Source organism: Equus przewalskii, chromosome 6, assembly GCF_037783145.1.
Source record: "Equus przewalskii isolate Varuska chromosome 6, EquPr2, whole genome shotgun sequence".
NCBI lineage: Eukaryota > Metazoa > Chordata > Mammalia > Perissodactyla > Equidae > Equus > Equus przewalskii.
The window spans coordinates 66,476,324-66,501,596 of NC_091836.1; the positions used below are offsets into that span (position 1 = coordinate 66,476,324).

At 39.8% G+C, this 25,273-nt stretch overlaps 1 protein-coding gene and 1 long non-coding RNA gene across 9 annotated transcripts in view; one reads left to right on the forward strand and one right to left on the reverse strand.

The window, feature by feature from the left end:
- ALG8 (ALG8 alpha-1,3-glucosyltransferase) lies at positions 1–23,626 on the forward strand. Of its 8 annotated transcripts, none has more exons than XM_008508287.2 (13): positions 1–160; positions 3,547–3,625; positions 8,466–8,659; positions 10,629–10,738; positions 12,240–12,307; positions 14,481–14,607; positions 14,874–14,977; positions 15,771–15,891; positions 18,413–18,552; positions 19,763–19,902; positions 21,163–21,260; positions 21,570–21,642; positions 23,003–23,626. In XM_008508287.2, exons 1-13 carry the CDS (start codon positions 27–29, stop codon positions 23,232–23,234), a joined length of 1,620 nt encoding a protein of 539 aa, XP_008506509.2. In that variant the 5' UTR covers positions 1–26; the 3' UTR covers positions 23,235–23,626. The 8 variants fall into 8 exon arrangements, with proteins under 8 accessions (XP_008506509.2, XP_070481885.1, XP_070481886.1 ...); XM_070625784.1 differs by having other exon boundaries at positions 5–160; positions 18,454–18,552; positions 19,797–19,902; XM_070625781.1 differs by having other exon boundaries at positions 29–500.
- LOC139084171 (uncharacterized) overlaps positions 6,282–25,273 on the reverse strand; it is a 28,455-nt gene continuing 9,463 nt past the window's right edge. Inside the window, exons 3-4 of the long non-coding RNA XR_011541541.1 lie at positions 11,700–11,903; positions 6,282–6,593 (exon numbers count right to left, since the gene is read on the reverse strand). This is a non-coding gene — a long non-coding RNA (uncharacterized lncRNA). The remainder of the gene's footprint in view (positions 6,594–11,699; positions 11,904–25,273) is intronic.

Here is a 25,273-nt window from a genome sequence, read left to right on the forward strand (position 1 = left end):
CCTTCCCCGCATGCGCGGGAGCCCGGATGCGGATCAAGTGGGTTGAGTGCGCGGCGCTCAGCGTAATGGCGGCGCTCAGCGTAATGACGGGTGGTGGCAGCTGGTTCTTGGCTCTCGCGCTCGGAGTGACTCTCCTCAAATGTCTTCTCATCCCCACCTAGTAAGGGGCCCGCACGGCCAGGGGCTGGGCGGGGAGGCCCCGCGGTCGACTAGGGCGGGAAAGAGAAGCGTGGATGCCCCGGGTGTGAGGAGGAGAGGGACGATGAAGTCGTGTGGTCGCCGCTCCGCCTTTGCTATGCATCCCGCTCCCCCCCGCCCTGCTTGTTTTTTGACCTGAGAACTAAATCATAGCCCTGGATGGCAGGGGTCAGGCCTGTGCTGTCTGACTTGAATGTTCCTGAGCCCCAGGGTCCTCATCCTTAGTATGCAGACGAGCAGCACTCACCTCCACCATTCATTCAGCCGCTGTGTATCAGCTGCCTGCTGTGCTGGGTACTACTGTAAGTCCTGGAGATACAGTGGCGAGGAGCACATTTCTGCTCCTTGCCTTCGGTGGAGTTGGTGGGGGCAGAGAGACAAACGCGAAAGTTTCTGAGTGTGATAACATCTGTAAAAGAAATAGAGTAGACTACGGAACAAGGCTTTACTCCTCTTTTAGGAGATGATATTTGAGTTAAAATCCCAAGGATGAAAAAAAATAAGCAATGTGAAAAGCAGTTCAGGTATAGGAAAGAGTAAGTGCAAAGGCCCTGTGGTAGTTAAGAACTCAGCATTCTAGGAACAGAAAGTGGCCACCGTGGCTAGAGAGCAGTAAGGGAGGAGGAGAATAACACAGGGTGAGGTAGGCAGTGGCCGGATCACAAATGGCCTAGGCTGAAAGCATGGAAACCAGCTGGGAAGCAATAACCGAGTGGTAATGTGTACAAGTGGGTACTCAATATTTATGAATATTAGTTTCCCTCTGTGTACACAGTGGGTACTCAATATTTATTAATATTAGTTTCCCCCTTCTTTTCATCCTTGCTGACTCTTCTCCTTCGACTTTTTCCTTATACATTTTCTCCCTTCCCTCCAGGGCTCCCTATCTCCCTTCCAAGTTTAGAATTTGGTTTATTGGTGTGGTTTAGTTCAAGTTTTTGTGACCTTTTATTGGGTATGAAAGCTGAACGTGTAGAATGTACCTCCATACTGCTGCATGTCTGTCCTTAGCTAGGCGATGAAGTGTATATGCGGGTTCAGCAAAATGACTTCCAGGGACTTGGGAAAAGAAGGGGTTAGTCAGTTGAACTTTCTGCATAACTGAAGGAAGTAAGAAACTTTTTTTTTTTTCATTTTAAAAACAAGTTGGGAAAATATTTCTAAAATGTAGGAAATTCCTTTCAAATCAAGAGTGAAAAGGAATTTTTTTTAACTGTAGGACTGTGCATATAAGGTGATGTTTCTTGCTTTGGTTACTTCAGCTTAGAAATGTGTCTTCAGTTATTATTTTGAACACTACTCTTGGTCCACGGTTAAGAATGAATGCGTGTAGTTCTAGTTAACGCTCTGCCTCTCAAACTGGAAACCCCCCGGGATGTGAGAGGAAAGCTACAGGATAAATGCAAAGATATTCAACAAAATGTTTACTAAACTGCTTTTTTATATACAGGGCACTGTGGCTGGGCAGTAGAGGGGAGGACAAAGTGGATATGGCCCTTGATCCTATAAAGGATGTAGTTTAGTAAGGGTAACAGTTCCAGAAATAAATCTACACAAATATATAATTATGTAACTACACTTATGTTAAGTGTCATAAAGGAAAAGAATGGGATCCTGTAAGGGGGCTAACAAGGGGGACTGACTTTATGTATTTATTTTTTTTCTTTAAGAAAACGTCTCTTTTATTTTCTCTTTTCTTACATAAGGGGACTTACTTTAGATTGGGTGTCAGGGAAAGTCTCTGAGGATCTAACATATAGTCAGAGGCCTGACATATAATTGGACACACTAAGTACTTGTCTTTTGATGAACATGTGTATATATCTCTATTGAGTATATACCTAGAAATGGAATTGCTAGGTCATCAGATCAGTTTTGAATTGTGATTTTGAGGAATCTGTAGGAAATTCAGGTAACATTGTCAGCAGGAAGTTGGAGATGCCTGTCTCTAGAACTCAGGAAAGACGGCAAGGTTGTATATTGTGGTTTAGGAGTCATCCTTATACAGGTGACAGTGGAAGCAGTAAGTGTGAACAAGATTGTCCACAGCAGAGTAAGTTGCATAAAAAGAGGACCAAGAACTGAACCTAGGGAAACAGCAACATTTACTTGAGGAATATTGGAATGGAGAGCCATGAATAAGACACAGGAGGGGTGGGCTAGGAAACTCAGGAGAGAGTTGTCGGTGTGGAAAGGTGGTGTAAAACACTGGGAAGTGCAAATCGGGTTGTGCTGTGGAACTCATTGTTGACTTTGGTGACTGGTTAATTCACCAAGAAGGGATTGATCCTATCCGCGTCTCAGGTGCTGCTCGAGATGTGGAGGGGAGGTTCAGCACTGGACAGACAGAAAAGACTTTTCTACTAAAGAGGGGAGAAGGGTAGCGGAATATGCCACCCCAAAATATGCCTCTTTGGCATAGGGATTATTGTTTGGGGCTGATTATTTTGAGAAAGTGCAGACACTGGAGAAGCTCTGAAAACAGTAAAAGTTACCCTTTCATACAGGAAATTGACATTAGAAAGGGGGCCTGTACCAGGAAGGGAGCTATGACCAGAGAGAACTTTACCTGAGAGACTTGTCTGCGTGGCAGGGCAACCTTTGTTGACCAAACGTTTCTTCTCACCTTCCCCTGAATTGCCTTCCCCCATGCACCCCATTGAAGCCCCAGGTCCCTGTCTTTTTCCTTAGCTCAGGATGGTGTATAAGCTGCAATCATCTGCCTGCCTTTGAGTCTCATATCCGTCTCATATCTTTTGGGGCTCCCTATGTACATGATTGGCTTTTTTCCTCCTGTTAATCTGTCTTATGTCAATTTAATTCTTCGACCAGTCATAGAACCTAGAAGGGTAGAAGGAAAAATTTTTTCTCCCTTTGGGGGAGGTGCTTGGATATATTTATATATAGTGAGGGAGAAAACAGGGAACAGAGAAAATTTGGAGACATGGGAAGGCCAGGGCAGGGACCTTTTCCACCTTCTCTGGTTGATGAACTCCTACTCATCCTTGAAGATCCAGCTTTCATGTGAGGCCTTTTCCAGATCATGAATCTTGTCGGAATAAGTCAGCTCTGAGCAATGGCCTGAGGGCCTCCCTTAAGAAAAAGTATGGGCTTTTAGATAACTCTGAGACCCTTTTCACTTACTTGTGGATCCCAACTTTTCCAGAGGAGGGCTGACCTCCAGATAAGTGAGGCATTTCAGGATTATGTAATGCCTTTTAGTGTCTTTATAGGATAGTGAGCTGTGACTGTGTAGGGGGTGCTGGTCCATTTAAAAGCATAAGTTAGAAATGTGAAGTTGATAAATGTTTCAAAATCTCATTTTATTCATCTGATTGTTTTGGCTAGCCATTCCACAGATTTTGAAGTACACCGAAACTGGCTTGCTATCACTCACAGTTTGCCAATATCACAGTGGTATTATGAGGTAGGTTTTAATTTTCACCTTTTTGGTTGCTTGTTTTTTTCTAAGATGATATGTGAAATCGTATAAGTGTTACTGATATTAAAACAGTTTTCTGTGTGATCACAGGTCTAATTAATCTTTATAAAAATTGTGTTCTTTTCTCAGTTCTGTCTTCTGGCACTATTAGGGAATTTCCTTACTTCAAAATGAGTTTCTCAAACTATAAATTGGGAGTTATAATATCTGCCACACTTCTATTGAAACAACATGGGATTGGGAAAGAGGAAAAATTGGATTCTAGGTCTGGCTCTGCCACAACATAGAAAAGACACTTCATCTCTCTGGGCCTTAGTTTCTCATCTGGCACATGAGGATATGGAATGAATCGTTTCTAAGATCCTGTCTGTCTCTAATATTTTGTGATTTATGGGGAAAGGAATAATCAAATGTGATGTGTAGGGATCTGGTAACGTACAAACTATTCTTTTCTATTATTATTTATAAAAATCATGTCTCTTTTTATTTCTAGTATGCACTACTAAGTTGCCTTTGATACTTCATGAAAAACAGAAATCAGCTCAGAAATGTCTTAATCAAAAGCAGCTCTGCACTGTTGGGGAGATTTTTTTAAGACAACTTGTAAAGTTTTCTGTGGGTTGTTGCTTTTCAGGTTTTTGGGTCAGGCCAGAATAGTCCTTTGTACTGAAAAAGCTTAAGAACAGCTGACCTAAGTGACCAAGTTCCTTGTTGCATGGTGACACTGTAAGTCCTTCACAGGAATGCTGAGGAACTTTAAGTCATTCCTTTAGTGTGAGGTACTTCCGTTTGCACATGTGCGTACCACTTAGGAGCCTAAGTGTGGCCTAGTGGCCAAGGATTGGGCTGTGGTTTCAGACTGCCTGGGTTTGACTTCAGCTCTTCCATTTAGTACCTGTGCTGGGTAACCATGGGCAAACTGCTTGACCTCTCAAAGCCTCAGCATCCCCAACTATTAAATGATAATAAATAAGTATTCGGATGAAATGAATAAAATGTGTGTGAAGCACTTAGCATAGTACTTGGAACAAAAGTGCTCAGTAAACATTATTAAGGGTTAGTGATAATTAGCATTATTAATATAATGACCCTCAGCCTATAAATGAAAGGTCAGCCCTGTCGTGCCATTTCCTCCTTTCTCTCTGACCATTCCTTGCTAGTCTCCTGTGCTCTCTCTTTGTCCACAGACCCCTTAGAAAGCTGGTACCCTCTGGGGTTCTCTTTGTGGTCCTTTTTTTCTTTTACTTCTCTAATTCTTTCTGGATGTTCTCTCATTTACTCCTATAACTTTCTTTCTTTTTATTTTTATTATTATTCTCTTTCATTTTCTCTTCTTTCTTTTTTCTCTTTTTTCAATTATTTTATTGTGGTCATGGTCGTTTATAACATTGTGTAATTTCAGGTGTACATTATTGTTTATCAGTTTCTGTGTAGACCGCATCATGCTCACCACCAGTAGTCTAATTTTTATCCATCACTGTACACATGTGCCCCTTTACCTCTTTCGCCCACCCCCTCCTGTAACTTTCATTACTACCTATTAGCTTAGGACTCCTGAAACTATATTTAGACCAGACCTGTTTCCACATCAGTTTATTTTAGATAGAAGTTTATATAAAAGAGATTCTAGTTATGGTATACCTCTTTGTTCTTCCTGCCCTCCTTGAAGATAACAACAAAAACCAACAAGGAGCAAAATTCAGTTGTCAGTGAGGTGACTATACATGGAAGGAGGCTCACAGTTGGAGATAAGGCTGGAGGGGCCAGTGGGGTCAGGTCCAGAAGAGTCTTTCTAAAGAAAGGGTCTTTCATACTAAAGAGAGTGGGCGTGTGAGCAGTGGATTGCTTTGTAGTCTCCTTAGCTGTGACTTCTAACCTACGTTTCTGCTCTGGCCTCAAGTTAAATTGATTGGTCAACTGGTTGGGAAAGACACCAAAAAGACCCATAATAAACATTTGTAGAACGATCACAATTGTTTTGAATCTTCATATGTAGAGGTTGGATGTTTCTATATTTGAAGAAATAGCTCTTTTGTAGCAGCTTCCTGAGCAGTGGGTTTGGAGTCAGAAGACCCAGATTTGAATCCCAGCTCTACCATGTGTTAGTTAAGTGACGAAACTGTTCACTTGGGAGGAAATATTAGCTAGTAGTTTCACTGGCTTCCCGAAAGCTGTTGGGGAAGAAGATGGCCCCAGATGGAAATCCCTGAGGTCAAGAGGGCCTTCTGGGTGGGCTGGGTTTGGGAAGTCTTTGTGGGGAGTTGGGGCAGCATATAGAGAGCCTCAGAGTGGTGTGGGATTGGGGATAGCAAAGGAAGGACAAGCACAATTTGTTTTGGAAAAATGGCCACCTCTCAGGCAGAACCTGTTCCTCCTCCCAATTCTTTTAATGCTTCCTCTTCCTCATTTTATTTAAAGTAATAAATATGTCAATAAAATAAAGTAGGAAAAACTTTTAGACTTCCAATAAGATAAATGGCCCTTTAAGGTTAGAGTGATCTCTGACATAGAAACTGTAGCTGGAAATTGCAGATGTTAATAAAGTCTAAATCGATGTTGAATTTTTTGGAATTATGTGGAACAGTAATTTCTAAACTTTTTTTAATATCCATACCCTAGCAAGAAAACATTTTTGAGCATTCACTACGCAATGTATCTTTATTTATATGTTACAAAGGTACTGCTCTATTAATAATGCTTTTAAAAATAGCAATTAAAGTGGGGCTGGCCCAGTCGCGCAGTGGTTAAGTTTGCATGTTCCGCTTCTCGGCAGCCTGGAGTTCGCCAGTTCGGATCCTGGGTGCAGACGTGGCACCACTTGGCAAAAGCCATGCTGTGGTAGGCGTCCCACGTATAAAATGGGAGAAGATGGGCATGGATGTTAGCTCAGGGCTGGTCTTCCTCAGCAAAAAAAAGAGGAGGATTGGCAATAGTTAGCTCAGGGCTAATCTTCCTAAAAAAAAGAGAGAGAAATTAAGGGGCTGGCCCTGTGGCCTAGTGGTTGAGTTCAGCATGTTCCACTTTGGTGGCCTGGGTTCACTTCCTGGGCATAGAACTACGCCACTCATTGGTGGCCATGCTGTGTTGGCGACCCACATACAAAAATAGAGGAAGATTGGCGCAGATGTTAGCTTAGGGTGAATCTTTCTCAAGCAAAAAGAGGAAGATTGGCAACAGATGTTAGCTCAGAGTGAATCTTCCTCAGCACAAAAAAAAAAGAAATTAAGATGAGATTAAAAAATGTTATTTCTAATTTTTGTTTCCACAGTTCAGTGGCTCATCTTGTTTACACCCCACATTGGAGACTTGGGATTAGAGAAGGAACTTTTCATAAAGGAGAGCTCAGTGTGGGGGGTTCCTGACCTGAGTGCCTTAAGACAGAGCCTCTGGGTTTGCCTCAAGTCTGGGGTTTCTGCATTTTATGCCTACAAGGGGATAAACAGGCTACTTCTTGTCAGGACCTAAAGTTGTCATTCATCCTTATCATGAACAAAGAGCTAACAAGTGATTTGTCTGAGTCTTTCTTGCCTCATTTTATACTACAGAGAGACCCCAAATAGTAGTCCCTGTGGGCACCCAGTTAGTATCCAAGGAACCCATAATGCACTTTCAGATGGAGAGGAGTTTTCCATTGAAAAGAACAACAAATTCAGGGTAGGGAGGTGATTATTACCATCTCAGCTTTTCTGGGTGCAAGATCTAGGTTTAGTTTTAGGGACATCCTACAGAGATAGTAATAATTTTTTTTTTTTTTTGAGGAAGATTAGCCCTGAGCTAACATCTGCCGCCAATCCCCTTCTTTTTGTTTTTTTTTGTGCCGAGGAATACTGGCCCTGAGCTAACATCCGTGCCCATCTTCCACTACTCTATATGTGGGACGCCTGCCACAGCATGGCTTGACAAGCGGTGCGTATGTCCATACCCGGGACCCAAACCGGTAAACCTTGCCCGCTGAAGCAGAACATGCAAACTTAACCGCTGTGCCACCAGGCTGGCCTCAATAGTAATAATTTTTAAAAGGATAAATAATATGTGTTGATACTTAGTTTGTATCTGGTTCAATACTATATATGTAGTATTTTATAGGTATATGTAAAATTTAATACAATAAGCCATGAGGTAAGTACTACTATCCCTGTTGTGTAGATGTGGAAACCAAGACTTAGAGAAATCTAACAAAATATAATATGCTAAAGTTTATATATTTTTCATATGGTCTATATTTTCATTTACTCATTAGTGACTGTTCATTTAACTAGTGATTATTTAATACTTAATATATCAGGCACTTACTAAATGCTCAGGATACAGAAATGACAGTGATTTCTGTTCTCAAGGATCTCATACCTAGTAGAACAAAAGATAAGTAGCATTCATGTTGCATTTTATCATTTATAAATATATTTCATATGTACTATCTAATTTAATGCTTACAGTACCTCATTTTACAAATAGAGAAGGTGAGTCTCTGAGACAGAACTTGAACCCAGGCTAGTGAATCATTTGTTATGCCATAGCTTCCTTATATTTAGATAAGTAGAACCATGTCATAACCAAGTTTATTATAACAAAGTTGCAGGCTAATTTCCTTTAAAGTACAGTTGACTCTATTTAAGGAAATTGATGACCATATGGAATAACTTAGGAAACAGTTTTTGGTGTTGTCTCAGTCTCACATAGGAGTTGCTCTTTTTATGGCATATTTTAAATGCAGTTTTATTTCATGTGCTTTTTTAAAGACCAGAGAATGAAAAATTTCAATCTTTGCACTCTCTTTGTTTATTCCGTTACTTAGGAATTGTTTTATCTTCAATTTTTACCACAGGCAACTTCAGAGTGGACCTTGGATTACCCGCCCTTTTTTGCCTGGTTTGAGTATGCCCTGTCACATGTTGCCAAATATTTTGATCAGGAGATGCTGAATGTTCATAATCTGAATTACTCCAGCTCAAGGACCTTACTTTTCCAGAGATTTTCCGTTATCTTTACAGATGCACTCTTTGTGTATGCTGTCCACGAGTAAGTCTGAGAAGGTCATTTTGTGTGGAAGGTGTTGCGGAAATATTATAGTATTAAATAGTATCAACTTGCTCCTGATTTGAGGAAACAAAGTTCATATAATAGCAAATATTAGAACAGTCCCAAACTGTGTTACTGTGTTTTAAACTGCACAGTGAGTAATTTCACTAAGCAGTCTAGCCGAATCTTATGGAAGAAAATGGGGGATAAGGTGGGGTTACAAGGCATAGGTAGAACAAGAGATTGTGAATGTTGTGAAAAGTAGTTCCAGGACCATTTTTCCCACCCAAGATGGCTCGTATGCTTTTCTTTCTTTCCTTGTAGCAGGCCCCCAGAGGCTACCATGACCTGCCCTATACTTTGGGATACCCACACGTGCCTACAGCGCATGTACAGTCATGCACACATGTGCATTGTGCTAACCACCAAATGGCATTTCCATTCTAGTAAACTCAAGAAATCTGACAGTGATTTTGGTGCTTGTTTCTGAATTCTTTCCTTGCTGAAGCTTCTTCACTAATTTTAAGTTATATTCATATTTCATATGTTTATGTTTTGCATCTTTTATTTATAAATTAATTTTTAGTTGAATGAACTTTTATAGAATGTCTTGCACAGAGACTTGCAAGTAGTAAGTTCTCAGTTAATGTTGGTTTCTATTCTGTCCTCATACTTAAGCCTGCTGGTATGATTGTGACAGAGCAGTAACTGGTGTCCCTTCAGTGACCCTTGTCATAAATGGATCATTTCTCTTTGTGAGGCCCTCCAGACTGAATCCTCATCCCATTCAGGAAAGAGTCCCTTAGGGATGTTTTAACCCCTGCTCATCCTCATAGAGTCACTCCTGTTTGACACAACTTTCAATCTGTTTATGACCTGGCAAGAATTGGAGGGGAAGGTGATTTGTAATACACTCCTTTAAACTCGAAAAGTTTGAATTCAAGCTCACAAGGAAAGTGTGTACAGGCAGAGAGAGAAAGTAGAATTCATTTCCATCTGCAGTGTAGAAGGAGCAGTTAAGTAAGATACAGATTGTTGAAATCTGTGTGTCAGTTCCCAGAACCAGGTACTGTTTATGGATTAGTAACTTAATTAATTTTCTCAGTTACCCTGTGGGGTTACTCTCTCTGTTTGTGAGGAAACTGAGGCTCCTTGGGGTAAGAGCGGGACATGCTTTCCTAGCCCCTCTTTAATTACATCTTTATTGTGTCTATATTTTGCTTTAGATTTCTTTGTTTTCAGAATTTGCCAATATTCAAGTCAAACACATTTTTTAAAATCTTTTTATAAAATAATACATCCTTATTGCCAAAATTTTGGAAAACAGAAAATCACACACGCACACAGTAAAAATGACCCATTCTCCTCTACTTAGAGCTATCACTGTCAGCATTTTGGTGCATATTATTTCAGCCTCTCTTCTGTGTCTGAATATAATTTTTATAAAATAAAAATAGGATCATACTGTTTTGTTATCTGCTGTTATCACTTAATAACATATCTCAACCTTTAAATGACATACATTTTTACATAATGATTACGTAATAGTTTTTAAAATTATTTGGAGATAGGAACTACAAATTCATGGCTCAATTCTTAATTTGGTTGATGGGATATATATTTTATATCTCATCCTGGCCTGCGTTTTTTACTCTTAAGGACTGAAATAGTGTGTGCCCTCTCAATTTTCAAAATCCTTACTTTTGACTTTTTGGTGGCTGTTTTTTATTTTTATTTTTATTAAATGAACACTTTGTTTCTAATTGGCATCACTGAGAAAGAGACTTGGAACTGGCCCTGAGATCTTTATTTCTACTGCCACCTTTTTTAAGCAGAAAATGGCATGGACACTTTATCAGGAATGGCTAATTAAAGGTGTCAGTATATCATGGTGGCCTCTTTAGAAGTATTGTGATGTTCTAACGAAGATCAGAGTTATTTCTGATTCTTTCCTGATGTCTCAATGTAGGTGCTGCAAATGCGTTGATGGGAAAAAAGCATGTAAAGAACTCACAGAGAAGCCGAAGTTTATTCTATCCGTGTTACTGCTGTGGAACTTCGGGTTGTTAATTGTGGACCGTATCCTTGACATCTTATGTACTATTCCCTTACTTATTCTGATTATACTAAGTATGAGGTTAATTCTTTCTATAATGATGGTTCTGAAACGTAAGCTCTTTTGAAAGTGGGTGTGGAGTGGGTTAATGGGTCCCCAAAACTGGTCTCTGCTCCACTTTAGTGGACTCTGATTGTTAGAGCACTTTGTCCCTGAAAAGTTAGTGGTGATATTCGAAAACCAGTTAAACCTCCAGTAAAGCAAGATACTGATATTTGCTAACTGTCTTTAGATTCATCTAATATGTATATCTTAAACAGTTTTATAACACATTATTCTAAATACCTTTATAGGAAAGGGCATATCACAATGTTGCATATGGAAGCAGACAGTCCTTTTTGCTTTTTTATCATTTTGGCTTACCACATATTAATAGGCAAAGTTCTTATATCCAAAGGGTCTGACTATAACTAAAATTCTAATGATGGAAGCCTGATATTTTGTAGTTTTCATAAAACTAGCCTGGTGTGGAGGAAAATACTCCAACTTTGGTTTAAGTCTGACCTGGACTCAACACTTAGTTATGTCATTGCCATAAGTAGATTGGGCTATAAGTAGATTAATGTCTCTGAGCTCTAACTGCCCCACAGGTTCATTGTGAAGCTGAATAAGTAAGATTCTGTATGTACTATGAACAGCAGGGTGCTGCATACCAGTAGCTTCATGCTAGTTAAGTCGTTTTGTTTCTCATCCCTAATGCTAAAAAACAAAACAAAACAAAAAACTTCTTGCACTTTAGCTGCTGGGTCTTTAAGGTAGAAAAAACATGGGAAAGTTTCCTGGTTTTCTTCTTAAACATAAATTTTTTTATACCCTGTGATAATCCTTGGCACTATATAAATTTTAATTAAAGAGTTTGTCCAGGATTTGACTCTTTATAGAAAACATATTTATGAAAAGTCCAAAATAATATAATATTTTTACCCATTAAGAAAGCATTTGCAGGGGGGCTGGCCCCGTGGCCGAGTGGTTAAGTTCGCGCGCTCCGCTGCAGGCGGCCCAGTGTTTCGTTGGTTCGGGTCCTGGGCGTGGACATGGCACTGCTCGTCAGGCCACGCTGGGGCGGCGTCCCACATGCCACAACTAGAAGACTCCACAGCGAAGAATATACAACTATGTACCGGGGGGCTTTGGAGAGAAAAAGGAAATAATAAAATCTTTAAAAAAAAAGAAAGCATTTGCAGGGCTGGCCTGGTGGCGTAGTGGTTAAGTTTGCATGTTCTGCTTTGGTGGCTCAGGCTTCATGGGTTCAGATCCTGGGCAAGGCCTGTGCACCACTTATCAAGCCATGCTGTGGAGGTGTCCCACATACAAAATAGAGGAAGATTGGCACACGTGTTAGCTCAGTGACAGTCTTCCTCACCAAAAAACAATGAAAGCATTTGCAATTTTTATATTCAGTCTGCTGGCACAGTTCATTGTGAATTTGGTGTCTTCTGTTGTCTTTCCTTGACCTAAGTCCAGATATTCATTTCCAGTACAATGGTTTTTTATTTGGATTAATGCTACTCTCCATTGCACGATTATTTCAGGTAAACACAAAATAGGATAATTAGATTTTTCCCCCTCAAGTTTGGTTTTTAGCTTGTAAAGGCAACAGTGTAGTAGGTGACTGGAGAACTTATTTGACCAACTGTTTTAAGTTGTCAAGTCGTATAGACACTGTTATTGAGTATTTCTCACAAATTCCATCTTCTCTCTTAACAAAATTTTCTTCATTTTACACATGAGAAAATTATACTCTAAATAAGTGCGGCAGGCCTGAAATAAACTTGAGTTTCTATATTTGGTTGGGATCATTTATCTAGGAATGAAATCTTCAGCAGTTTTTATAATATATTAACTGTGATGTTGGAGCTTTACCATCAGACGCGTGTAGCACAATGTAATGAACAGTATGGGATTTGGAATCAGAAGACCTTGAAATCCTGACCACCTCTAATAAACTGTGTGACTTAGACGGATTACTCAAATTCGTTGGCTGCTTCACGTTAGGTACATTATATATAATCTTGAGTGAACCTTGCAACTATTCCGTGAAGTTGTTGTAATTATTATCCTCCTTTTTATAGAGGAAGAAATCAGAAATTCAGATTTCTGGGCCACCCCTCTGTACCCTGAATCAGAATCTCTGGGATTAGGGTTCAGGAATCTCTAGGGAATTTTGATACACTCTCAGGTTTGAGAACCGTTAACCCAAGGCAAATCATTTAACCCTGTCAGCCTCAGTTTTCTCATCTATAAAAAGAAATTTACCCCTTGTTGCATTCTTATTTGTAAACTGGGGCTACCTACCTCTCAGAGACTTTGGAAAGATCAAATTTGATAATGTTTTAAAGTTCTTGTCAACTGTAAATGTCTGGATAAGTTCTTTTCTTTTCATCAGAAAAAGCCACATAGTACTTAGAACATGATTAGTGTTCAATGAATGATTGTTGTATGGTTGTTGAACAAATATGCTAAAGTTTAGCTATAGAACCAGCTAGACCTTCTTTGAATCTTAAATAAATTATGAAATTGGTGAAGAGACATCTGGAAGCATCTCATTCTTTTTCCTTATCATTCCTAACTCGTCCATTCTAGACCACACCTGATGAGACATTGAGAGAAGGATCCCTTTGGCAGTTTCCTTGCTGAATCCTAGGAACATTATCTCATTTAATCCTTCCAAAATTCCTATGAGGTAGGTAGAATTCAGACTTCTTTAGTTATAGTCAACTCGGGGTTTTTTGTTTCTGTTTTGAATCAGAATACCTTTAGTTCTCCTAGGTAGTTTGTTAAGATCGAGTACTACACTGGGTGCCTTCAGCCTGACTGTACTTTGTGTTCCCTGATCTGTAAGATTTAAAAGGTTCTTGGGTAGCATAACATCGTATGTATGCATTCATACTCATTCCCAGCTCCTCTCTGGAAATCAACTTTAGTTATTGTAAAACTGTAAGGGAGTGAGAGTAATTGAATTCTCTGGGCTTTCGATCCGTAGGGAATTTATAGTGTGTTATGAGGATGTATCCTGTACCTCAGCATCAAGCTTAGTGCTTAATAAATATTTGTTGAAATAATGAATTTATGAACCCACTAGGCTCAGTATAAAAGCTAGCTGAAATCACTTGCCTGTGTTTTCTTTATATTGCATGTAGAATATTTGCCTGAATTTTTAAAACTTATTACAGAAAATTTAAATCATATACAAAAGTAGAGAAAATAGTACAGTGATCTACACACACTCAAAGGATTGTTTTGAAACACATCCCAGACTCTCGTTTTATTCATTAAGTATTTCAGAATATATCTTTTAAAATATGTATTTTTTTAATTGTGATAAAATAACATGAAATTTACCGTTTAACCATTGGCAGGTGAACAGTTCAGTAGTGTTAAGTATATTCACGTTGTGCAACCAGTCCAGTGGTTTTTTATTTTTTAATAAACTCTTTTTAAAAATAATTTTAGATTATTTTAGACAGAAAAGTCACATAGTACAGAAAGTTCATGTAGCCCTCACCCATTTTCCCCTAATGTTGCCGTCTTGTATCACTATGGTACGTTCAGCAAGACTAAGAAACTAACATTGGTACATTCAGATTTTTACCAGTTTTTCCGCTAATGTCCTTTTTCTGTTCCAGGATCCAATCCAGGATACTACATTACTGCATTTAGTTTCCCCTGGATTTTAAAGTGGTATTTCCCTTTTAAATCTCCTAGAAAAGGCATATGGAAGGCGCGTTTCTCTTTGCTGTTCTTCTGCATTTCAAGCACATCTATCTCTACGTAGCACCAGCTTATGGTATATATCTGCTGCGGTCCTACTGTTTCACTGCAAATAAACCAGGCAAGTTTTAGTGATAATAGCAAAACCGTCTTTATTTTATTTTTCCTTGACTTGGTAGCTTGCTTCTTGAAAGGATTTTATGAGGCACAACACATACTTCTCAGCTATTGATCCTATACTATAAACCCCTTTACCCATTTTGAGTTTTCTCTGCTCTTGTCACATCATAAAGATTCGTGTACTATCGGGATACTTCTGGTTTTAGCATGTGGTATGAGTTATGGCTTTCCATGCTCCCGGTTAATGATAACGTTTCTTTTCTGTAGATGGGTCCATCCGATGGAACAGCTTCAGCTTTGTTCGTCTTATTTCCCTGGGACTGACTGTTTTTCTAGTTTCTGCTCTTTCACTGGGTCCTTTCCTGGCCTTGGTAAGCCTTTTATGTTTAATAAAGTAATACATGTTTTTTGTTGTTTAGAAAAAATAATAACGCCAAGAACGTATAAAATAAGCAAAACTACTCCTTTCTTACTCCTCTCCAGTGTGACTCCCCAAAGAGGGGATGGTACTCTCTCAGACATTTTTATGCATATTCAAATATGTATGTGTATGTATTTGTAGGTTTAACCATGTGTCTCAGACACATACTCACACAGAGTTGATAGTCATTACTCACAAATTTCCCTATTTGCTAATTTGCCTACTTGCTCTAATTTATCTGTAAGCCTAAAATCAGTACTCAGGGTGCTTTCACAGTCATTCGCTGACAACAAACATTCTAAAGTGCCCAGGATGTTCAACAGATATTTTTTCCCCTTCTTCCCTCACCCTGAATTCAACTAATTAATTTTAATTCCTGCTAAAACTGAGAAGCACTGTACCTTTTATGAAGTCTTCTGCTGCTGCCGCCTCTTCAGTAGACTTGGATAAGCTGCAGTCTGTGGCCTTTGCACCTTGTAAGTTCTTCCCTGATTCTGCTGACCTCGTGCTAGTACTGGACTGCTGTTCAGAGTACTTGTATGTGTCTTGCCCCACTCGACAGATGAGTAGGGCAGACAGAAAGAGGCTCTGTGAACTGCTCAGGATCACACGACTGTACTTACGTGAAGGAACAAAGATTGGCACTCAGACCTCGTAACTCTGCGTGCTGTGGTGTAGATAGTTTCTGAGTTCCCTTTTTGAATTTGGAAAACACTGATCACCGCTTAATCTCTTTTCAACAGAACCAGCTGCCTCAAGTCTTTTCCCGACTCTTCCCTTTCAAGAGGGGCCTCTGTCATGCATATTGGGCTCCAAACTTCTGGGCTGTGTACAATGCTTTGGACAAAGTGCTCTCCGTCATCGGTATAGTAGCAAACCTTCTTACTTACACTATGAATATTGAAGGGATTGGTCGCGTTGAGAAATGGGACAACCTGCTTTGTGTTTTGAATGTGGCTGAACTGTTTGTTCTCCAGCCCTGCATTTCGGCAGAATGAACGGAGCAGTTCTAGGGACTGAGGCTTCAGTGCAGCAAACAGACTGTAGTCCTTGGAGCCTTGAGGCTGTTGAGCTTTTCCTTGGAAAAAAAATAAAATATTTAGACATTTTTAAAAGGTAGTTTTTGCCTTAAGTAAAATGTTATTCAGCAGTTTTAAACTTTTAAACTTAAATTTGTGAAGAAGCAAGAAAGAAGAACATGTCTGTTGTGAGTCTGGGTGTTAAACCAATAAGGAACATGATAGTCATGCACTTTAGCATGAGATGAAAAGAAATGGAAAACTTAGGCTATGCTTTTAAGTTTGGGTTGTAATGAAAAATAATTTATACCTTGAGGTGATTTCTATGGAAAGTAACTCATTTTGGAATAACTTAAAAGTGGAATAACTTAAAACTTAAAAGCTCATTTATGATTACAGCCTAGTTTGATGGGAAATGGCAGGATCAAGAGAATGGTAGACAAACTTTTTCTGTTAATAGGCCAGATAGTATATTTTAGGCTTTGCAGGCCACATAAGTTGTTTATAACCTTTAAAAATGTAAAAGCCAGGACGGCCCAGTGGTGTGGTGGTTAAGTTCGCAGGCACAGCTTCAGCAGCCTGGGTTTTGTGGGTTTGGATCCCGGGTGCAGACCTACACACTGCTCATCAAGCCAGGCTGTGGCAGTGTCCCACATACAAAATAGAGGAATACTGGCACAGATGTGAGCTCAGCAACAATCTTCCTTACCAAAAAAAAAACGGTGAAAACCATTCATAGCTTCAGGGTCATACAAAAATAGGTCATAGGCTAGATTTGGCCCTTGACCTAGAGTTTGCCAACTTCTGATCTAGAGTGTGATGCCTTGGTTGGAGGCCCACCTGCATAAATTGCTGGCAGTGTGGCATTGAGCAAGTCATTTTATCCTCTAGTCTTGCCTTCCTCGCTGTAATAAGGAGATAATGGTACTGTGCCTGTTACTGTGTAGCGCATTGTGAACAATGGATGCAACAATAAAGAAGGGCTAGTTGTCAGTAGCAGGGCCTTTGGAACCAGGCAGAACTGGATTCACTTCCACCACCTATTAGTTCTGTGACTTTGGGCAAGTTACTCCATCTTTCCGTGCCTCAGGGTGCTGAAAGTAATGGCTGCAAAGCCCTTGGCACATGGTAGATGCTTAATGCACAGTGGCTGCTATTACTGTTTTTGATGCATACTTGTAGGAAATCATAATTTGATATTATCCCTCACCAGTCTGGCCTTGATGTACAGGCATTCTTATAAAGTGATTTCATAACATTTATATTTCAAAAAAGCTTTAAACAACCAGTATATTGTGAGGTACCAGGGCCACTTGCCTTGTCTGAGTCAGGAAACTGCTAACTATGCTGCACCTTACTTTGTATATGTGTCTCATCAAAGATGTCTTACCTGGAAAGTCGGTGGCAGGGAGACAATTGTTAGCTTTAAGAGAGAATTAGCAGGCTGAAGGGAAAAGGAAAGAGGTGAATGGATAAAAAATATTTTGGTAGTCTGTACCTTTCCCACATTTCACTGATTTTCAGTGGCATTAGGTAGGGCCATGTAGGTGCTCAGACTGCCCCTGACTATCCTGTTAGCATCATCCTCAGATTTGGTTCATTTAATAAGTATTTCTTAAACTCCTATGTGCAAGGGATAGAAGTGAATTAATCATTCCTGCCTTTAAGGAACCCAGTATAGCAGAGGAAATGAGTATGTAAACAGACATAGTACAGTGTGGTAAACACTAGATAGAGACATGTTTGGTATTCCTGGCCCACAAGAAAATCAGCTCTACTTCTTGCTTTAGGAGCTTTCTCAAATGAGTGAGTGAATTAGGAGTTAACTTCACAAGGTGAGTAGGCCATTCTAAGCAAAGGGATAGCCTGTGCAAAGGGACACAGGTGTTGAGAGTGGTATGTCAGCTCATTGTAGCCAAGCCACATTTAACAAAGTGGAAGAGATGAGGCTGGAGAGGTAGAAAGGGGCTAGATCGTGGAAGACACCGCATGCCATGCTTAGGAATATAGACTTTATCCTGGAGACAATGAAGGATCCAAAGCTGGGTTCTGACGTGGTCAGACCTGTGTTTAGAAAGCTTGCCTCATTTTAGGGGTGAGAGCCAATTGCTGTTTATGCTGTCTGCAAGCAAGCTTCCTGTAAAGTGGCACAAATTCCCTATTCCAATGCAGACAGCTGCTTTACATAGTATAATCTCAAGACCAGTGGCATTTTAGGTAGAAAAGTGCAGAATTGAGTTGATGAAATCTTGACCTTGAAGCCGTCATAAGATTTAGTAGGTTTTTTTCCTTAAGATATTGATTGATAAAATATGGTGTGCCATTGATAAAAACAAAACAAAATAGAATGTCTACTTACTCTGTAGGTTTACAGTTGAAACTTCTTGATCCCAAGAAGATTCCCAAGGCCTCAATGACAAGTGGTTTGGTTCAGCAGTTCCAACACACAGTCCTTCCCTCGGTGACTCCCTTGGTCACCCTCATCTGCACCCTGATTGCCATATTGGTAAGAATTCACACATGGGGCTCATTTCTTGAGTTTTCTCTACCTTTATTTTGTGTGGCTGGTTGAATTTCAGCTTTTTCTGACCGTAGGATAAATTCCATGGCTGTAGTCCAGCTGCTGCAGGTTGAGGCATTTCCCAGCAGCTCTTAGAGTAACTTTGAACACCAGAAGGAGGGATTACTGGTAAAGCCTCTGTGAGAGGCTCTCACCAGAGACTGATAGACGAGCTGTTCACCCTCTGGCGAGGAAGAAAGAAAAGCCCAGGGAGGAGGGGCGTGGACCACACTAAGGAGAAAGAAGAAAGTGTTGTAGTAGGGACGTTCAGGTGTTTTGTTGTTGTTACTGTTTTCATCCGTGGCTGACTGATCAGAAATCCAAATTTGTCCAGACTGCATGGATATTTTGTCTTGATGACAATGAGATGAGAGTCAGCAATAGCTGTTTGAGCATCAGATGAGAATCTGAGTCAGATGCTGTTAGAGGCTTCCTTCAGAGTTGTTTTTATTTCTTAGTGATCATGATGCCCTCAATTTCATGATATAATTTTCGTAGAATTCAATATAAATAACTCAATCCTGTCTATAATTACTCTCAGATTTAATTTTGGTTTCTAAATGTTCAAGCCTACTAGAAAGACACCTGACCCCACTTAATTACATGGCAGTACTGGTAGGTAGTTAAGCTCTGTGGGCCTACTTGTTCACATGTTCTGAGGTAGAAACTTTTTTCTAAAACCTTAGCCTTGTATGCTGCATATAGAAGGCCATAGTTTTATTATAAATTACACTCCATCCAACAAAGCTAGGTTTTTGTTTATTAATATGGTAAAATCTAATTTATCATTGGCCCCAAAATATCTATGAACTTTTGTAGTTTGACCTAATAAGTTCGGTGACAATTAACTAATTTGAAGATATAATAAAGGATTATATTAGATATCCTAGAACTTAATCATCATTTATTTTGATGAATAGAATTAATTTTAATGAGTTAAATATATATTTTAGAACGCCTTTTTTTCTGAGTAGTTGTTTTTATGTTAACTTTTGGTGCACTATTCACAAAGTGATGAATTATCCCAGTTTAATGGAGCGTTGTCTTAAGATCTACTGTGTTTTAGAGATGATACAAATTGTATTCACTTGAACAATGTTTCTGGAAAGTCTATTTTAAATGATACTGAAGTTTTATCTTTGCCTATTGTTTCTAGCCTTCTATTTTCTGTCTTTGGTTTAAACCCCAAGGGCCCAGAGGTTTTCTCCGATGTCTAATTCTTTGTGCCTTGAGCTCCTTCATGTTTGGGTGGCATGTCCATGAAAAAGCCATACTTCTAGCAATTCTCCCAATGAGGTAAGCCGATCAGCATTTCTGGCATGTTTCACAATGATCCTGTTGTTTCCCATTTGATCTGTCCCTCCTTGATATGTTCAGTGGGATAGGCAAAAGAAAAGACATACAGGGACAGCTTTATACGAGGACAGGACAGGGATGCTTAACTTGGGATCTTTGCGCCTGTGAAGGTTCTGAGGTATGCAAAATGGCATGTGTTGTTCCTGCATTTTTTGGTAAGGGGTACTGTAGTGGTTAAGAACCATGAGGCAAGGCTGTCAGAACTAGATATTGAATGGCAGCATAGTATGGAAAAGCATGGGCTTTGGTGTCATCACATCTGTGAAAATAAGGTCCCACAGTTCCTTGTAAATTGTTATCAGTCAAAGTGAGGATTGAGTCCAGTATGGAATAATACCTAACATTTGTATAGCACTTCAATTTTCCAGAACTGTTATTTTGGTTGGTGTTTTGTTGGTTTCTTTCTTTCTCTTGAGCCTCGCAACAATTTTTAAGATATATAGATATCATCATCCCCTGTCTTAACATCCACAGAAACTGGCGCTCAGAGAGTTTGTGACTTATCCAAAGTCGCACGGCTGGCAAGTAGCAGAGTTAGGACTTAAACCTGAATCTTATGATCTTTTCACTGAGACATGCTAAAAAAAGCATTTTAAATGCAGTAGTGTCCGTTTTATGTATAAATGAGACCCAATAGATACATAGTAATAGAATTAGCCATTTTGCTTGAGATTTTTTTCTTAAATCCTGAGAGAAATCATGTAAGCTCTGAAAGAACATTTAGCACATTTCTTGGGTCAGTATATATGGCTTGTCTAGGTTCATTTGGCAACTTGGAGTTTCCAAATTAAAAAATTGAGCAAAACTTTTAATATTTTTAATTAGAATTCATACCAAACACCAGCAGGTGCAGGGCATTGTCCAAGAGAAGAGCTATAGGGTCGGAATTAAACTCCCCAGACCTGTTTCCCTGGCTGCCACCACTAGGCAGCTCCCAATCCCACATCATCCCTGTCTTTGGAGAAAGCAGTTACTCAGGGAGACAAGATTCAGTGTGGTAGATTCTTCTATTGATTGCTTAAAGTTTCCCAGTGAGAAATTAATCTTCTCAATTGCATTGGGCTTGTAGCAAAGATCAGTATGTTATTTTATGCTTAAGCCAGTTCTGGAAATAATAATAGATTCAGTTTATTTAAGCTATTTGCAATTGTAAGTTTCAGTTTTGTTTAAAGGAATTATGATGAGGATTTTTATTTTTAGCCTTTTGTCTGTGGGAAAAGCAGGCGATGCTTCGATTTTTCTGATTCTGAGCACAACAGGACATTATTCCCTCTTCCCTCTGCTCTTCACTGCACCAGGTAAACAGCTGCTTTTTAGAAAGATGTATTTGATTGCCATGCCCTTTTTATCAGGGCCTAGAGATCAATACTATCTGATTTAAACAACCTGAAAGTCTCTTGGAAGGAGAGCTCATCCATTGTCTTTAATAAAACCTCCAATTTGTCCCTAATACTCAGTATCTTTAGACATCACAAAAATGCATAGTTAAGCTCAAAAAGCATTATTAGTACTATATAGCTGTGTCAGTGCTTATATTGCCTTAAGTATCATAAACCTTTCTCTTATCAACTAAATTATCATCTGTATTTTTTTTTATTTTTTAACAGAACTTCCCATTAAAATCTTACTTATGTTACTATTTACCATCTACAGTATTTCCTCATTGAAGACTCTATTCAGGTAATCCAAAAAAGCACATTTAAAGTTATATTTACTCCTATGAAATGTTTACTCCTAAATGGTCAGATAAGCCTTTTAAAGTTTATTTTTAAGTTATAACAGTAATATAAAAACATTACAAAAAATTGGCAAATAGAGAAATTCCCCATAATCCTACCAGCCTGGCATGACAACATAGGTCGTGTCTTTAGTGTTGGGGAAATATTTAAAGAGGGACTGCCTAGCTTAAATTAAAACTTTATATGAAAACTAAAAGATGAAATGTAAGATATGCATTATGAATATAACCACTTAAATACAGATGCATAAAACTAAAAGATATGTAAAAATTCTTGTTATAGAATTATGCGTGGAATTTTTTTCTCTTCTAAGCTTTATGTAATGCTATCTGTGTAATTTTTAAAAGCTTCCTTATGGTTCATATCTGATTGTGTCCATAAAATCTCCTATATTTAATTATATTGAAACTCGATTATAATCATGTGACCCAGTAGTTCCACTCTTAAGTGTATACCCACAAGAGTTGAAAACAGAGACTCAAACAGATACTTGTACACCAGTGTTCATTGCAGCTTTATTCATAGTAGCCAAAAGGTGGAAGTAACCCAAGTGTCCATCAACAAATGAATAGATCAACAAAATGACTATACATACAATGGAACAGTATTCAGCCAGAAAAAGGAATGGGGTTTTCATATGTGCTACAACATGGATGAACCTAGAAAACCTAGACTAAGTGAAATAAGCCAGACACAAAAGGGCAAATACTGTATGAGTCTATTATATAAAGTATCTAGAATAGGCAGATTCATAGAGAAGAAAGTAGATCAGAGGTTACTGCAGGGGGGTGGTATTATTGCTTAATGTTTCCAGAGATTCTCTTTGGGGTGAGGAAAAGGTTTTGAAAGTGGACAGTGGTAATGGTTATACAACATTGTGAATATACTTAATGCTACTGAATGGTATACTTAATAATGGTTAAAATAGCAAATTTTATGTTATTTTACCAAAATAAAAAACATTTTTAAAACCCTCAATTATATATTGTCTACCATAGTCTTAAGCCAGTATCACACTATCCAGCTCCCTTTCCTCTTCCAAATGCATAGGTAATTCTCTCTCAGCAGCTTCAGCTAAGTGACAGCATAGGTAGAAGACGATTGGGTAGATTTGGATTGTTGAGGTATCGTAACGGTGTATCATTATCATTTTCTTCCCATGTGGAATTTAATGCACTTTGACTCTAGCTTTGGCTGTACTTCACGTCAGCACAGTGCAGGTGGGAAGCGTTAGCTGCGAAATGTTTGCTAAACCAGAATGACCCATCTAAAATGAGCCTTTTCTCTCCTTTTTTCTTTAGGAAAGAAAAACCTCTTTTTAATTGGATGGAAACTTTCTACCTCCTTGGCCTGGGCCCTCTGGAAGTCTTCTGTGAATTTGTATTCCCTTTCACCTCCTGGAAGCTGAAGTACCCCTTTATCCCTTTGTTACTGACCTCAGTGTATTGTGCAGTGGGCATCACATATGCTTGGTTCAAACTGTATGTTTCAGTATTCACTGACCCTCCTGTCGGCAAGACAAAGAAGCAGTGAATAAAGGAACTGCTTGGATGTATTCCAAGCAATTATTTCATGGGAAATTAATCAGAACTTGAAGAAAGTTGCTGGTGGCATGAACCATTCATTTCAGTAGATCTGTTTGGAGGACCATTCTTCCAAACTTGGCTTTGCCCGGCCTAGCAACCTGATTGTCACCATGGTGAGAGGCCGCTTGTCCTCCATAAGCAGTGAAACAGATCTCACTTTCTCCTGCTAAAATTGTCTGAGATTCAGACTCCTGCACTTGCTTAAGGCAAGCAGGGAGTCTGATCAACAGCATGATTATTTTTAGCCTATGATAACCATTGCCAGGCTATAAAAAATAATTAGAATCATGTGCTAAGGGAAATATAAATAAAATACTATTTTTTATTTCTGCACAAAAATTGTTTGGCTTATTACCAGCTCCTACATATTCCTGTTGGCGTGCACACAAGCAGATGGTATACTGTCCCCATTCTGTACACCTTGTTCCAGGAGATTTTTTTTTCATTGAAATTATATACAATGGCAGTGCTCACAAAGCCACAGGGAGTATTTAATGAACTGGTTTGGCCAGTCAGCAGAGACTATAAAGCATGTCTACTCTCGCACTGAGGTCAGGACATGTCTTAGAGTTCATTTATTCTAATGCAAGCACTGCAATTTTGATAAGGCTGCCACTTAAACTTTCCTCACATGAACAAACTTAAGTGGTTTTTGCAGCCTGGTCTTGGCCTCTCCCTTCCTTAAGAGGATTCATACACACTTTTTATCCAGGAGCCCAGTTTACCTAATATATGCTGCACATTCAAATTCAGCCAGCATTTATCTAGCCAATACTAGAAACTTTCACACATTTTATTTACCCATTTTTCCCTAAGATCAGAGAGTCTAGGTCAATGGCATCCTAGGATGCTAATCCAGCTATCCCATCTCTTAAATTCACTCAATTTTTCCCAGACTTGTTTTGAGTCTCATTGCAGAGATGAAGAAGGAGATTTTGCCAAAGGGGGAGGGGAGCATAGCCTCTCTAGCCTCTTTTCCTCACCAGTCCCCCTTGCACCCTGTGTTACAGCTGTCCTAACAACTTAAATTTCCTAGTGTGCCATGCGGTTTTGCACCTCTGCTTCCTTTCATTCATGCTGCTTTCTCTTTTCTCTCTCTACTGACTTTTCTACCCTGTAATCTGATTGTATGTACTTCTTCAAGATTAACTTAACTGCTACCATATCTGTGAATATAAAGGTAGTACAGCCTAGTGATTAAGAATAGGAACCCTAGGGGCCGGCCCAGTGGTGCAGTGGCCTCACAACTGTACGCCCCTGAGCCTAGCAACCAGCTACACTGGGTCTGGGTACCAATTCAATAGAGGACAATTGCAATAAGAGTGTGCTAATAGGTGGGACCGAGATGGCGGAGTGAGTGGTCTTCGTCTCTCCCCTGTTGAATCTACAACTAATTGGACATTCACCGATTAACAAAGGATATCTAGATAGCATCTCAAGACACCTAAGAGTCTCGTACTACTATACATCAGAAGGTAGAAGGACTTCCCCCGGGGAGGAGGTGGAAAAAGGTGAAAACTCTCCAACCCCCAACTCCCGACCCCCAGACAGCCTAGTTCCTGCAGGAGGCTCTCGTCCAGTGGACTCCCCCATAGCATCACCACACACCAAGGGTGGGAGTGTGCACTCACCAGCGAAGTGACAGTGGAAACAGGTGACAACAGCCCTACTCAAGCCCCCCATGATTACACCTAAGCCCAGGGGGAATCTCCAGGGTCCCGCACCCACCAGCAGGGAAGGCCTCTGCTCGCCATTAGCAGGGAGGCCCCGCCAAGAATCCAGAACAAAGGGAAGCTCCCAGCGGGTGGATTCCCTGGCACGGCACCAGACCGCAAGCTGCTGCAGGGCCCACAGTCTCTGGCGCACGGGTCGGTGCAGGGGGCGTCCGGACTTCCCATGGACGTGCTTAGGGACACGGTTGGAGGTCCAGCACCCGGCTCTGCAGCCCGGGGGGAAGCTCCGGGGTCCCACACCTCCCCGGCAGGG

What these genes read in the sequence shown, in the direction of transcription:
- ALG8 (XM_008508287.2), top strand. Translation starts at nt 27, where the DNA reads ATGCGGATCAAGTGGGTTGAGTGCGCGGCGCTCAGCGTAATGGCGGCG. An exon ending in CAAAGTGCTCTCCGTCATCG is followed by an intron (nt 15,892 to 18,412) that starts GTATAGTAGCAA and finishes CTTACTCTGTAG; the next exon opens with GTTTACAGTTGAAACTTCTT. An exon ending in TCTGCTCTTCACTGCACCAG is followed by an intron (nt 21,261 to 21,569) that starts GTAAACAGCTGC and finishes ATTTTTTAACAG; the next exon opens with AACTTCCCATTAAAATCTTA.